The sequence below is a fragment of the Pleurodeles waltl genome, chromosome 3_1, assembly GCF_031143425.1.
Source record: "Pleurodeles waltl isolate 20211129_DDA chromosome 3_1, aPleWal1.hap1.20221129, whole genome shotgun sequence".
In the NCBI taxonomy this organism is placed as follows: Eukaryota; Metazoa; Chordata; class Amphibia; order Caudata; family Salamandridae; genus Pleurodeles; species Pleurodeles waltl.
The window spans coordinates 797,593,459-797,610,240 of record NC_090440.1 but is presented as its reverse complement, the minus strand read 5'-3'; the positions used below and the strand labels follow the sequence as shown (position 1 = coordinate 797,610,240).

The following is a 16,782-nucleotide window of genomic DNA, read 5'->3' as shown; positions in this document are numbered from 1 at the left end:
AATTGTTCTAATGCATGCAGTTGTGGACACATGTTTCTACATTTCTGCCCACTGGTAAACATTTCTGCTACTGTCACCCAAAGCCAAACTTTGAATCAAATTTGAGCGTCTTGATGATCCAGGCTAACTAGTCAAATGTAATATGTATTTAAAACCCGCATTTTCTCAGATGGTAAAGGGTTCGGTTTTATTGCAAATGCAAAGAAGAGCTCAAATTTAACGAATCTGTACTACTAGATTTTTTCTGTAGACTACAGAAACTCCAAGAGCTTTATTTAATATTTCACAAATAAAATAAGTTGTACCCCCACTGATAATAAATTGTTTTACTGATAAAGCATTTACTTTTTGAATAGCCCGCTACAGTACAGACCAGTGTCAAAGGCCTCAAGAATATACATATGGAACATGCGGAGATAAAAGGGCTGACATTTAATCACCATTAATGAGGTTGTAGCACCTTAATAAGCCTGATGTTGGATTGACTTTAAGGAGATTTCTACATTTGAATATAGTGTAAACAATTGCCCTAACTTTTAACACAGCAAACCACTGTCTTAATAAATGAAAAAAAAAATGACCGGGTGCGATTAACAGTTAATCGCATGTCTGGGACTTTGGTGCAGCAAATAGACCTTTCTGAAGCTACAATCCAGCATGATGATTATTTATGTAGTTTCAGTCCAATATTGAATTGCTTCTTAGTTTGTAAAAAGATGTTCAACTAAGCACTTAGAAACTGTGTTGGTGATTTTGTACAAGTTAACAGCTTTATGGATGATTGTTCATTAGTTAACATATTACCAGGCATTCAGATGAATAGTCAACGTCATAAGAGTCAATAGTTTCAGCTATTAGTCCATTTAGCTTGAGGGCGTAGTTTGTTCACCATTTGCCACTTTACCTCCTCCATAATAGGAGGATGTATCAAGCTCTGTTGTACATCCTACAGAATTAGCTAAACAGTACTTTATGCTCTGACCAGCGAAGGATGAAAGGGAGGAGTTTACCTTGGGAGTTAAACATGCGACCTTTGGGTAACACACCCATATTTGATCAAGTGTAACTCACTGGGGTATCTTAAAGTCTAACCTAACACTGCATCAAACTTATTTGTTATGTAATATAAACCACAGATTTTTAGGGTTTCATTAGAAAAACAAAAACCCATAAAATACAAACCCTGAAAATATAAAATTAAGTCTTATTTTGTAAAGGTGATATGTTAAGCATATCCAGGTTCTTTTTTATTATTATTATTTAAACAAATTTAAACCTATTGTTAGTGTTATGTTAGCATTAGGTTCAAGGTGAGGACTCCGGGGTTTAGGTGACTCTTTCAGCTGAGATTTAGCTTTGTTCATAAATATAGATGGACGTTTTAAATGCATTTTTAGAATTACCAGTTCAGGTCGATTTTATAGGTATAGGTATTATTTTCATTACTTTTATTTTTAGACAGCAGATCATGGAGTGACTTTATTGTCTTGGTTACGTAACTATGAATCCTTCTGCATGTATGACCTTTTTTCACTATTTTATTGAACTTTAGGTGCTTTTTTATTTTGCTTAATCTTCTTTTCTTTTTTGAAGGGCTATTACAAAGTCTTGGGGAAAGGTAAACTACCTAAACAGCCCGTAATTGTAAAAGCCAAGTTTTTCAGCAGAAAAGCAGAGGAGAAGATCAAAGATGTTGGAGGAGCATGTGTCCTCATGGCATAATTGTTACCTGATTGAAACGGATATGAATAAAGATATTTCTCTACAAGTTACTTTGTTGTGGCTGTTCTGTCATGAACTTTTGTTGGATGAACCCCCAATATAAACACAAACAAATATGCAAGTAGAGCAAAAAAAAAAAAATATCGAAACATCCTGTTTTATTGATTCATTTGAATGCAGCTCTGAACCTAGCTTTGAAGTCTGCATCGTGTTGAGAGCATTATGAAAGAAGTTAATACTTAAGTGAAGTATTGGTACTTGTCATTGGTATATAAAAACGAAGCATTTTGTAAATATGTGGGTTTTTTGTGTAGCAAATCATCATTGTCTAAATCTCTAGGTCAGGGATGTCCAACCTTTTCTGTAATAAAAGCTACTCGTGGTGGATGAAAATCACCCCAGCTACTAATATTAGTGTGGTCACAGTGAGTGATCACATCTTGCATGGAGTGGCCACATCAGTGCAAGCAGCAATCACCACCTCATTGCATCAGACAGGGTTGTCACCAGTAGTAATGTGAAAAAGAGTTTATGAATTTGGAATGTATCTATGGTCAATACATAACAGACATAGCTGCAATGCCTCTGGCAATGCCAATGTAATAGTAATAAGTTTCCCCAGTGGCACATGAGTGAACAATCAATTGTCACCTTTTGAATTTTGGGATATAATCATTAAATGAACCAAGCAAAAGCTTCTAATTTATAAGGCTGGACAGCACACTGGAGAGTTACTTACAAATAGCCTGAGAGCTACTAATAGCTCATGTGCTACTCGTTGGAGAAGCCTTGCTCTAGGTATTCTTAAGAACTTACTGTGGGTTATGTTCTTGACAGTGGTGGAAGATTAAGACCACAAACCTCAAAAACTTTCTTATAGTTGTGCACACAATTTATACGCTTTTATCTACCTTGGGAAGTTCTTGAGGTTAGAATTGCCAAATATTTGTCGTCCTCTGTTCTGTCAAAAACTCCATAACTATTGCACAAATTGGAGTAGCAGAGGACCCCTTCTGTGGAAATTATTGTAGATCATTTTGAAAAGCATCGTTCAGACCATTTTATGTAAGCCATTAATTAATTAATTAATTCTACAAAAGATAGTTGAAGGTTACAAAATGGTTTGATTTCTGCTCTGAACATATTTTTATGGGTTTAAAAGTTTATTTCCCACTTACTATTCTCATGCCTTTGTTTTTTTTTTTTCATTTATTTTGTTTTTGGACATTGGGGTACGTCTTAATTTTGTATTTGCTAGAATGGATACTAACAGTACCATTGACCAGCAGAGAAGACTCTAATCAGGTAACTGTTTTATTGGCTAGCAGAGGATGCTGCAGATGTTGGGGGCTTGGATCTCTGGAAAACCTGCTGCAAAAATGCATGCAATTGCTGTTCTTATTTATCTAACACTCCAAAATATTTGATGCCTACCTGCTGTTATGTCCAAAAAGTATGTACTGGTTTATTTTGTCTGTGAGTTGTCATGAGTTTGTAGTGCTTTGAAGTAGGCATACATGGGATTGTGAGCCCCTTACTAATAAATCCCAGACATGGCCCCAAATATTAAGGTGCTGTTGGTAATTTCTGCAGGGTCCAAAATCTCACAAATTCCTCTTCTGTGCAGTTACTTCCATAAGGGATTGGTATAGAAAAAACAGCTTATTAGAAAAAAATACTGAAGGCAGTTAGAGCCCTTTCATCAGTTTTAAGAAATGAAGTGTACAGTGAAATTAATGTCTTACCTAGCTTGTGTGCATAGTACTGTCCACGGTTCCTGCTTAATAAAACACTCTTGCACAGACTTGAAACTTAACTGCATTATGCAACTCCAGACCACAAATTACATTTAATATTCTGCATTCACACCTGACATTTGTTTTCTGTGTTCTGGGTCCCTTCTTAACTGAAGCGCAAGCAATTGGTGTCCTATTTTGGCCTCCTCAGTAGAATGCAGCTTTGTTTCAGTGGCACATTGAGCACCAGAACTGTCGCACTTACCTTGAATGTACCAAAGCTCTTTGTATTCCAAGATGCACCTTGCCCAACTACGGGTTTATCAAATAAATTATGACGAGATGTGGAGAGAATGAAAATGTATTTGTTTATCCTGCAGACACGCAAACCCACTGTCCCAGTGGGATAGGATTACAAAAACAACATTCTAACCAAGTTTAGACGTAGTAGTCACTTTGGTAATTCCACTCTAAAAGTATAAACTTAAGGGGTAAAATAGATAGGGAGAACTTCGTAGGAGATAAAAAGGAAAACAGAAGATTACACATTGCACCTTTTCCCTCCAGTTTCTATCCACATAGCAAAACTGGGAGAAGAGGATACTTAGGTTACATTGAGGAGCATAACAGTGAAGTTAGGAACTCTTAAGTAATAACCACAATGGACTACATAACATCCCAGAGCCACCTGTAAAGATTTTTCATTGTATCCTTTTTTACGTTGTCCTGGTCTCGTACTCTAATGCACTCATTCTCATCCATAATAACATTTTGAACTAAATGTCTTTTCATCGCCATCTTTATACAGCTATCAGCCTGGATACCAGGCCTGCGTTTCTCATTAGGAGTACCCTTCCATCCACGCAGACGTTTGTCACCACCACTGATTCTAATCTTCTAATCCATCCTCTCCTAGCCCAGTTCCCCTGCCCCTATTCTTAGCCATCCGCCTTACTTTCCACGTGTCAAAAGTTTGTCACCACACTGTCGGTATTAACTAGCACCAAAAATGCAACTCCCCATGTTGTGTGTCCCAACTTACAAATCTTCACCCAATCTCCCACTTGAAAAACTGGGAAAGCTCAGTTACATTTTTTGTCATGTCTCTCTTTTGACTGCCATGTTATGTAAAACACGATGTTCAGTGGCTTGTAGGAAAACCATGTCTTGCTTGCTAATTTCCAACTTCTTTTAAACCAGCTGGGACCATATATAGATGCTGTTTCCTTCCCTTTTTTGCAGAGGTACTGTGGGACACAATACTGTACAGCCATAGCTTTTCACCTGAAAATTCCTTCCATTCTAGTCTTTTTGCTTGTGCTCATACAATATTTTACTTAATGACTGATAAACCCCTCATTATTTTGGGGGCTATTTAAAGTTGTGCTGATGTAGGTAATTCCACATGCTTTGAAATCTCAAGCATCATGGTAGATGTAAGTTGAACCCTATTGTCAGTGACCAACTTCTGTGGATACCCTTTGCTCGACTCAAACAAAAAGCTGTTACTGCGTTAGTGAACTCATGGCTTTTAAATTTCAACTCGGGCTTTATAAAGTGGTAATGCTCCACGACTAATCTGTATCTCGAATTGCAAAGTAATTTTTGAAACAGCCCAGAAATATCAAATGCCACAGATGAAGTAGCTACTTCACAGGAGTGAGTGTTGCTGCCACAGTCTTCAGACTTCTGTCTCTAGAACAGTCTAAGCATTCCTGACCTCTCCTACCAGCAATGACGACATGTCCAGGCCACCATAAAAGCATAATCGAAAGTTTGTTCATGGATGACATGAAGGGTTGTCCTTCATGAGCAATCCCAGATTCTTTTCAAAGTACCTTCTGGAGGGACATACTTACCACCTTTCAACAATAACTCCTCTTAAACGTCTAACTCTTGCGGCTGCTTGATGAAAAGCTTTAGATTCAGAATCAACATATTTCAGGCTTGCGTCATTCGTTCATAACCTATTCCTTTACCAGCAACAGTTTGTCTTCCTTCTCAGCTGCCTCCAACTCACTTTTGCCAGTTTCTGGGAATGTATTTGCAACTACTTTTAGAGTCCTGGCTCAGTTTTGCTTCCTGAACTACCTTCACCCCCTTTCCTAAGGCGGTTAGACCAGCAGTCTGCCCAACACATATCTCTTATATGGGAAATTAACCATCTCTGAATTGTATTTCTGTAACTTAGAGTGCAATCTGTGCAGTGGCATACTATCCACCCACTGAGATGATATATTCACCAGCAGCTTGTGGTCTGTCATCGAAAAGTAATAATCCCAAATGTAATTCCTGTATGCTTGATAGACTAGACACCTGCCAAAGGTATTTTCCTCTGAGGGCAAGGCATATTTTTCTCCCTGTAGCATTTCGGGTGCATGATACGTTCTTCCATTCCTACATTCTGAACTAATACATTCTCCAACCCACACCTATTGGCATCCATTTCAATTGTGCACTTTCATCCCACACAAAATGAACTTAATGTAGGTTCATTGTAATAACTTTATCCTTTTGACATTTTCCTCTCTTTGGCAATCACATATACTTTGCATCCTTCTTGAATAACATTCGCAAGATGGGGTGTGGCTTCGACGCTGAACAACTTCGCTCTGTGCGTTTGCCGCAAAATCAGCATATCCTGTGCAGCATCGGAGCATTAGGGCAGCAGAAAGGGGGCCCCAGTGGGCTGCTGAGTTGGGGGGGGGGAAACAAGGCTGTCTTTTGGGACCGGCAGCTGAGGAAGAGCGAGCTGTGTGGTGGCTGGGGGCTCAGCTGTGGCTAGTGAGGTTGGGACTCCTGTGCCGGGGCACGGCATGTACACGCAACACACAGAGGACCGTCTGGCGGCGTGCTGTCACCCTGCCAACATCCCGGCCCCTTATTGTCACTGGTCCAGGGCTCACAGATGGTAGGCTGACGGCAGGTAGGAACGCTCCACGAAAATACATCACAGCGATTGTGAAAGGCCTACGGTGCATGAATTCCGGCCCCATCAGCTGCTGCCCGTTGGACAGACAAGTTGTGCCCGCGATCCTGTCTGGCGGGCAGTGGTGCGCCACGGCCCCCCTCCCCCCGTTGATATTTCCCTAATCTAATCTAAACTATAATTATGTCCCTTCCTCACTGTACGACAATTGGAGATACAGCAGGGTGTAGTGTGTGCCCCCGATCACTGTGCTAAAGTAGAGGGCCAGAGCAGCCCCAACGAGCCCAAGTGGAGGAGGTCAACTGGAAGGTGAGGTGCCCCTGTGGCGATCGGCAAATAACTCACGTAGTGCCCAGAGGGCAGGATGACGGCGCGCGAGGGTGAGTGGGCCCTATAATAATAACTGGAAGTGGGGATGGAGGCCAGAGCTCCAGGGTGTGCTGCAGTGGGGAGGGGCTCCGTTTCATCAACGTCCTCACCTTTCCCGTCCCCATGTCACCAGGGGAGGGCTATGGGGTGAGGAGGCGGACAAAACTATCTTCACAGTCAGAAACTCGAGGCATCAGCTGTTTTCTTGGTGCCGACTCTCCTTGTATGAGGCTTGCATTGTCCCGGCCTCTGGGATGGCATTTTAATTGTTACCCAGGTACTGCTAAACCTATCTACTGGGGTGCTAGGTGGCCCACACAAAATGGAGGGTAACCTCCTACAGGGGGCCCTGCCAGGGAGGGCGCATCCGTTGTGGAAGTGGCTTGGTTAGTCTTCGGTGCGGCTTGCGGTGGTGCGTCCCTAACGCATTGCTCAAGGAGTCCTTGGTCAGTGTGTTGGGGCCTGCACAGGGAGTTTACCTGGCTACTGCCTAGGAGGAGCTCTGGGGGCTGACTGCTCATGCCACTCCATATGCCAGATTGCGATGTAGGATAGGCGGGTCAGTGGTAGCTTGCACACCCCAGCACCTTAACAGTGGCACTCCCTGTTGTGTTTCCCAACATGGTTAAAGAAAAGGCCCCCGCTGGCAAGAAACAAAGCACCCTGGACAAATTAGGGCAGCCTGGAGGGTCGTCTTCCATTACAGGGGCATGCGGACAAGAGGGCACAACACCAGGCAAAGCTGCCCTCACAGCAGCCATAACCCAATAGAGGGATATGTTGGATACCTAAGATTGGTGCAATTGGCACAAAGTCAATCTGCTTCGCCAGGACCTCACAAAGGCGGTCAAGCAGATCAGAGGCAGAGACCAGGGTGTCTGGGGTGGAAGGTTCGATTAACAGCCTGCAGCAGACGATGCCCAAACTTACTGCAGTGACGATGGAATTGGCCGCAAGAGTGGAGGTCACTGAGGGCAGGGCTTACCAAAACAACCTAAGGTCCGTGAGCTTTATGGAGGGCTGTGTGGGCCCTTCCATGGAATGTTTTTGTTTGACTAATGGCTTTGCTCCCTTATGCTCCCAGAGGCTTTGTCGCCATCCTTTGTCATTGAGCGTGCCCATAGGGCGCTAGGGCAGCACCCTCCACCTGGGGCTCAACCCCGCCCGGTCACTGCAAGTCTTCTAAACTATCACAAGAGGGATGCCATTCTTAGACATGCCAAGTTCCAGGATAAGATCACTGACCAATCACATACCATTATGATATTCCCAGACTTTACCAGCATGGTGCAACAGCAGCACTCATTCTTGCCAGCAAAGTACCGCTTCCGTGAGCTCAACGTTCAGTACATGTTGCTTAACCCAGCTAACCTGAAGGCCGTATAGCATTTGAGACACCAGAGGAGATCTTGCAGTGGACTGATGATCGCATTTTTTTTGAAGCTGCATACTCCCCTGCATGTAGATTTGGACTCCTCACAGGCAGACCGACGGAATAGACCTAACAAAACCTGTCGAAGGTCTTGTTCCTTTTAGAGAAGTTCCAGATGGGATGGAGGGCTCCCCCAGAGACTCGGAGGGCTGCTTTCCCGCCAACCACCTAATCTCTGTATCAGACTGAGCACTCTAGAGCCTGTGGTGGTCACCGATGTCACTCCAGGAGTTAGCGACTGCCAAACTATGAGAGCGGTATCTTAACTTCCCCTGCTAAATGACTTTGTTGTATCAGGGGTTTCAATGGGGCAGGCTTGGCGGGGGCCAGCTTTAGGGTTTGGTCATGGTCAGTTCAGTGACAGAAACATCATGGTTTTCGAAGTATGGAGGTGGTGGGATGTTAGATGGGGTTTGTTTCAGTCACTTCTATAGATGCACATATTGTTGTTCGATATTGTGTTCACCTGCCACTGGCCTCTCACTACATCGCTTTTGCCTGTTGAAGCTATTTCCTAAGCATACTATTAGTGTTCCTAACACGTCTGACACCCTAGACCAAATACACGTGTCCTGGAATGTTAACAGCTTAACAACGCTAATGTCATGAAAGTAACTCAAATACAAATGGTAAGCATATAGAATCAATAGTGGTTGATTAGAATGTCTCGTATATCTAAGTGTAATCAAAACTTGTCAAACAAATAATCTCCAAAAGAATTACACTTATTAATAATACCAGAACTGGTAATAATGGCAAAGTATACATTAGTACAACACTCAAAATATGTCATAAAACCTAAGCATTCTAAGTTAATACCCTCACTATCCACAAATTAGCATTAACATATTGGGCTTCATGTAAAAATAATTTAGAAACACAAATTTAGAAAAATCTCGTAAACTCCGGTTATAAAAAAAATATTATTAATATGAAGCAATCAAATTGTAAGTTGCAGCTGGTACCCTCAAAGCAAAAGAGACACATATAACATTACAATATCATACATTACCCCAATCGATAATAACAAGCAGTCTACTTCAGCAAGGGGACACCATCGGGTATGTCTTCAGAAGAATCGGGCCTAAAACCATTTAAACCCACACTGCTAATATGACTCGAACCATTAGCAGGAACACTGGAATCTAACGACTTCGATCTCTCCTGCTAAAATCTGAAGTCTCTGCCTAAAGAAAATCTTACTCAAGTTGTTATACTAATCTTTAAAAAGCTTATGATTGGTCAGTTCATGGGGTGGTTATGTTTCAGCCAATAGAAGTTTTAATTGATAACCTAAAATACTACAACATCACATTTACTAAAATATTTTCTCAACAGTAACTTTTCCTCATCCGTCTCGTTGGTAGCTCCATTGTTCCATCTCGTCTAAGCTCTTCTTCTCAGGAAGAAACGTTCTCTCTTGTATCTTTTACTTCCATCCTCGAGGAAGAAACCACATATTACTAACATTCTCAAACAACAGAACACTCAACTTATTTAAGAATTCAGTTAAGCATGACCTTGTAAGATATAATGCAGCAACCCACCAGGGGTAGTTGTGGACGCATCGAATACACTTTTATGTAAGCATTGAATTATGGAAAGTAACCACAACATTTAGTTAGAATTTTGCTCAGTTAGGAACAGAAAATGAACTGTGGAGACCATTTTCAAAAGTCACCTGTTTTACACGTTAATTCATTATACATTTAGTATACCAAAATCATTAAGAAACATGTTAGAAAATTCACACTCTCACAATCCCTCCTCTGATGACTATTTATTTTATCACATCAATCCATAATAAATGTATTTATTATCATCAATTCTTCAAAATGTTGTCTCCTTTATTTTCGCATTTTTCTCCTTTTATTTTCTCTACAGAATCTAGTCATTTGTACGTTGAATTTCCTTCTATTTTTCTCCAATTTTCTTCTTTTTAAGCATTTTATCATTTTATATGTTCCCCAAATTCCAATTAAACAAAATACAATTACTGACACCCATTTTGCCATTGTCAAAATAATACCTCTTCCCACATTACTAAACCAATTTTCCACAGCTTTAATTCCCTTGCCAGCTTTTTCCCAAACTGTAGTTTCTGTTAGTTCTTTTAAATCTTCTTTAATTGTTACATTTCTAATCAACTCTTTAACTTTTCCTGAGTTATCAGGTATAAACGAACAACAATGACTCACACCAAGTAATTCCCAAACTCCGCCCTCTTTTGCGAAAAGAATGTCTAACGCAAGTTGGTTCTGAAGTACCATAGCTCTTGTAGCAGCCATTTCTGTCTAGAATATCTTGTGAACATGATATCCACTATTGTAGACAACTTCTGTATTTTGATCGAATTCAAGACTACTCCCACTGAAGGAATTATAGCCCCAAAAATGTCTCCCACAATGCTAGAAATTGATTCTCGCTTGTCTCATTTGATATGTCATTGTTTCAGGAATCTAACTCAAGTCTTCCTACTGATAGATTTTTTTAAAAACTATTCCCAACTAACATGTTCCATACCATCCTCTAGGAAGACGGTAATATGCATTTCTCCCACAAATATAGTAAATTCCAGGTACTGGTGGGTCCTGTTTATTAATCATAAAATCCCACTTACTCCTGAACATAAAAACATGTCTACACTCACTCTTTCCTACAAACACTCCTATCATTCTTGCTCCAAGATCTGTATATACAAAGCCTTCCCACATGTTCAGAATCTAATGTTAGTTTTCCTTGTTTAGTAAAATCAGTATAAGCATTATCAACCCCAGGTTTTCTACTAATTATTCCCTTATCTATATTTGCCTTTATTTATCTTCTTCTATCTTCTGTGTTTTCTAAAAAAAAATCTTTTCTACAGGAGTTAGTTCCATGTTAAGTTGTTCCGGTGTGTGAATGTAGTGTCAAAGTAGGCTCAAAGAACTCACATAATAACTATGCCATTATCTTTGGCTATTCTATTCAAATAACCTATGACATGTACAAATGAAAATACCATTTCATAATTTGAATAGAAATACTGGATATGTTCTTGGTTATAGAAGCGCGTTAATAAAAGACCGCAACTTATAACGTAAGTAACAGGCAAGCTATGGTAAGGAGTTCCTTCTTCCACTGAAGTCTGAATCTGTGTACTTACAGAACAATATTTGATTCCTTCACCTCAACATACTCGTGCAATAAGCAATAGAAAACATTAGAAAAAAACTTTCTCTTCATGTAAGTATTTAACATCTATTCTAAATGTATCTTTTGTTAGTGATTTATCAGTTATATCTAAAGAATTATCAGTCTTCGTAGTCTGGTTGGCTCCATTCATCTCATAAACAGTCACCAATACAAACAACAATAAACACATTAACACACTCACTAACGCCAATCCAATAATTAAAACTTTACAACAACTAATTCTACTGTTTTGGTTGTGTAAGTTTCTCATATTTTCCATAGTCTAAAAAAAAAAAAAAATAAACATTTCCCAAAATTTTGAAAAAACAATAAAAAAAATCCCTCCTAATTCTTTTTTTTTTCTCAAAAATTAATTCACTCTGGACAGTCTTTGTCAATTTCAGTATAGCAGCTCGGTAAATCCCGTTATTCATTTGTCATTTCCAGTAAGTATTAATCTCTCTCTTAGGCACGACTTTCATATAATTTTCAGTATCTTTTCCCAAAGTCTTTTCTCGCAATCTTCACGTGCCAAAGTAAACATTTTCAATATCTCTGTCAAAACAATAGCTCAAAAATTGTTCTTGCCCGTCACTCTTTTTCTTTTCAGTCTTCTGATACTTTCACCTTCTTCTCCACTAGTATTTTCGCCTTCATGCAGTTCCCTTTCCTCTTGAATTGGTGGAACTACATTAATTCTTCCACTCTTTGATCTTTTCGCTGGCCAATTGTCTCCTTTTAATTTATTTTTCATCAGCAATTTTCTCAAGATTGAGTCTTCACTTGCCTTTGAACCTTTTTCTTCTGACGTTCCCGCAACTGGTTCAGGAAGAGTATAATCCACTTGGGCGGGACTACCCTCAATTCCTTTCCCAATAGGGTCTGTCCTTTCTTCAGTTTGGTATGTCAAACCACCTGCTTCTGAGGACACCCTCCTCATAGCAGATCTTCTCTCAGTCGATTCTTTCTGATCGCTCTCTTTTGAGGGCACCCTCCCCGGATCAGAGTCAGTCTTTTCACTATCTTCACAAACTGACTCTTCTATTCCGTTTACAGATTGTTCAACTTCTTCTGTATTTTGTTCATTTTTGTCTGTTATAGGAGTAGGCACATCTCTGTCATTTTCAATGATCGGTTCACTTTCTTTCTCTTTGCTCCCATTGTTGTCAACTGTCGGTAATCTCAACAGTTCTTCTCTTTCTGTTGGATCATGCACTTTTCTCGTGTGGCTAGCATGCACTCAATTCGGCAAACCAGCACATTTTACAGCTGTCGTTGTAGTGAGCACGATTTGAAAAGGACCCTTCCATCGTGGCTCAAGGCTCTCAAGCTGTGGCCTTGACCATGCGTTTGTTTTACTGTTGTTGCTTCCACCTGATGAGAAAAAGACTGAACCACATCAGCTAGGCTTTTGAAATAATCTAGCACCATATCATCTTTAATACTCACAAGTGCGTTTGAAGGGATTGCTAGCAATCTCATTGCTCTTCCCATCAAAATTTAATGCGGAGACAACCCAGTCTTCTTATCAGGAGTGCTTCTCATTGACATTAGCAATAGTGACAAAGCATCTGGCCATTTTAAATTTGTCGAGGCACATACTTTTGCCAATCGTGATTTTAATGTTCCATTCATTTGCTCTACGAGTCCTGAAGTTTCTGAGCGATAACTACAATGTAGTCTCTGCTGAATGTTTAATCCTGAAAAAAGCAATTTTATCACGTCATTATTGAAGTGGCTTCCACTATCTGATTCTATAGAAACCGGTAAACCAAAACGTGGAATTAGTTCTTTTAAGAGTAACTTAGCTACTGTAAGACTGTCATTTCTCCTTGTTGGATTTCCAATCCAGTGACTGAAAATACACACAATCACCAACACGTATTTCAAACCAGCACACGCACGCATCTCAATAAAATCTATTTGCATTCTGCTGAATGGACCTCCTGCCATACCTATATGTCCCATGTTGACAATTGTTCCTTTGCCGACATTCATCTTCTGACAAATTACATACCTATGGCAAACCAGTTCAGCAATTTGCCTGAATTTTGGATTGTACCAAAACTGTTTAAAACTTCTGATCATCGCATGTCTCCCTTTGTGTGTCTGACAATGATGGTATCTAGCCATCTGTGTCAAGAAACTGTTTAGTAAGACTATTTTTCCCTCTACTGTCATCCAAATTTTGTATTCTCTTTGGATGCAATGACATTTTATCCAATCCCTATGCTCTTCTTCTGGAACATTGTTCTCTATGGCCTTTAACTCTTCTTATGTCTCAACAATCTGCATTGTAAAATTTGCGTACACCTCATCATTTTCAGACATTATTTCAAAATTTTATTTGAATGAAATTCAGTTCAGAGCACAAACTTTTGCAACCTGGTCTGCATAAGCATTTCCCAATGTTACATAATCTTATCCTCTCTGGTGTGCACTGCATTTAACCACGGCAATTTTATCTGGTTTCTGTACAGCTTGCAACAAATCATGTATTCTTTCTCCATTTCTCACAGGTGAACCTGATGAAGTTAGGAACCCCCTTTGTGACCAATTTTGCCCAAAATTGTGTAAAATACCAAATCCATACTGACTACCAGTGTAGATCGTTACTTTCATCTGGTTTGACAATAGGCATGCTCTAGTAAGAGCCACCAATTCTGCAACTTGTGCAGAAATTATTCCTTTAAGCCATGAAGCTTCTATTATACCAGTAACTGTACACACTTCATATCCTGCTTTTAAGGCACCCTTGTTGTCTCTTAAGCAAGAACCATCAAGTTAGAGAATTTGATCATTGTCTTCCAAACAAGTGTCTTTAATGTCATCTCTTGGTTTTGTGCATAGTTCTGTCACCTCCAAACAATCATGTTCAATGTCATCTATTTTATTTGGATCATCTCCCTCGTTTGGTAACAATGTTGCCGGGTATGCACTGTGCACCTTTTGATTGTTACATTTGGTGCTCTAAGAATCACTGTCTCGTATTGTCAATCTTGCATTTGTCAGGTATTGCGTTTTTGACCTGGTCAATAGAATTTCTTTTGAATGAGGCACCATCACTGTCAGAGGATAACCCATCACAATATTTTCAGTTTGCGTTATACTCTGCTCAACTGCTGCAACTGCTCGTAAGCATCTTGGAAAGGCTGCTGAAACATTATCCAAAGTAGCTGAAAAATATGCTACTGGATGATTGACCCCACCATGTGTTTGTGTCAAGACTGACAAGGAACATCCATCACGCTCATGACAAAACAACAAGAAAGGTTTTGTGTAATCAGGCATACCTAAAGCTGGAGCTTGACACAAACTTTCTCAGTTCAGTAAATGCTCTCATGCATTCATCATCCATAGTTATGGGATCTGAAACATCCTTATGTGTCAATCTATGCAGTGCTTTAGAAATGGCTGAAAAATTTGGAGTCCACTGGCGACAATATCCTACCAGTCCCAGAAACATCCTCAACTCATTCTGCAAACTCGGTATTTTCATTTTCATTATTGCTCTTTCTCTCTCACTTCTCCTTAATCCTTTCTCGATCAAATGTCCCAAATATTTCACCTCATGTTGACAATACTGCAACTGAGTAGGAGATATCTTATGACCATTGTCTCCCCAACAATTCAGCAATGTGATTGTATCCTCTCTACAACCTTCTTTTGTCTTTGATGCAATCATCAAATCATCAATGTACTGCACTAATGTTGATTGGTAAGGCATTACCAATGAATCCAGATTCCTTTTTAAAATCTGATGGAAAATTGATGATGATTCTGAAAATCCTTGAGGAATTCTACACCAACAATAGACTTTGGTCAGGTACTTGAAACAAAAGAGATATCAACTGTCCTCATGTAGAGGTACTGAAAAGAAAGCTTGGCACAAATCAATTACTGTGAACCGTTATGCATCACATGGAATCTGAAACATTATCAATGCTGGATTTGGCACAACTTGACAACATTTCACCACAATGTCATTTATTTTCCTCAAATCCAGGACAAGACAAATTTTCCCATTCTGCTTTTTCAAACCCAATATTGACAAATTACACGGACTGGTCATCATTTTTTTAAAGACTCCCTGTTGCAAAAACTGTTCTATCAAAGGTCTTATCCCCTCAATTCCCTCATTTGTCCTTGGATATTGTGCAGTCTGCGGAAGCACTACATTCTCGTTCACTGTTACTTTGACTCCTTCAACTCCTTTAATCAAACCAATGTCTTTTCCTGATAAGTCCCAAACTTTTGACTTAACTCTTTCTTGTAAATCGATCGGCATATCTTTTATTTGAAAAACTGGAAAGAAATTGACTAAATCTACCAAATTGTTAACCTCATTTCCTTTCTCATTTTCATCTGTCTGGTCATCGAGATCTATCAAAGGAAATTCTCGAGACACCATCCTTCTTTCGACATCAACTGACAAATCTTCTTCTCCCTCACTGTTTGTCTCAATTTCAATCTCTTTCATTGAACACAAAATTGAACAATTTATTTTGCACATTGTCTTCCCAATAATGACACTGGACTAGAATCACAAACAACAAAGCTACGGTAATCTTTAAAATTTCCAATTTTCACAAGAACTGGTTCCGTAAGCGTGTTGACCAAATGTTTATTTGGAACTCCTACTATTTGCACTCTTTTCTGAAATCGGTATGTCTGGAACTTCTACAGTTCTTACTGTTGAGCGTGTTGCCCCTGTATCGACTTGAAAATTAACCTCATGACCATGTACTTCACCCTTCATATAAGGACCTCTCTGATCCATTTCTAATGATGCAGCCATCATACACTCTTCCTCATCTGAGCTATCCAACGGCCATTCAGCTTTTATTTCATCCTCGCTGTGTAAAGGAAACTGTTCAGCTGTTTTTACACTTTTGTTCTTACTCTGATTTCTGACCACTTGTAAAAGCATTACCTGTTGTTAAGCCATAGGGCTCTGTATCATTTGAACCTGTCTCGGCATGCGGATTTGCTGTACAGGCACCATCTGCACCTGTGGCTGCATTTGTGGCATTTGTACCTGATGTACCTGATGTTGTGCATTCTGTACCTGGAGGATTAGCTGTAAAGGCTGAAAACCTTGCATAATATTCACATTGTTCTGGAAATGTTGGGTTTGACCCCTCCATCCTAGGTCCTCTCAAGCTCTGATATGAAGTGACACCATTTGTCTGTTGTACGATTCCTCCTTGATTCAACATCGGGCACTGTCTCTTCCAACGTCCAATTACTCTGCAAATATGACAAGGTAACACCTTTCGCCTTTGCTGCTCATCCTCCATCACCACCAAACTTAAATCCACATTTTTATTAACTACCAGAAGCATTAGTCCACCTCCACCTCTACCTCGACCTTGACTCTGAAACAAACCATTTCCCTGTGGCAGCTGTTGAAAATGTCC

At 39.9% G+C, this 16,782-nt stretch overlaps 1 protein-coding gene across 1 annotated transcript in view; it reads left to right on the top strand.

Moving 5' to 3' along the window:
* LOC138284642 (large ribosomal subunit protein uL15-like) overlaps positions 1–1,768 on the top strand; it is a 70,173-nt gene extending 68,405 nt beyond the window's left edge. The window contains exon 5 of the mRNA XM_069223665.1: positions 1,594–1,768. Coding sequence (XP_069079766.1) covers positions 1,594–1,722 — 129 coding nt within the window. The 3' untranslated portion in view covers positions 1,723–1,768. The remainder of the gene's footprint in view (positions 1–1,593) is intronic.
* The last annotated feature ends 15,014 nt before the right edge of the window (positions 1,769–16,782 follow it).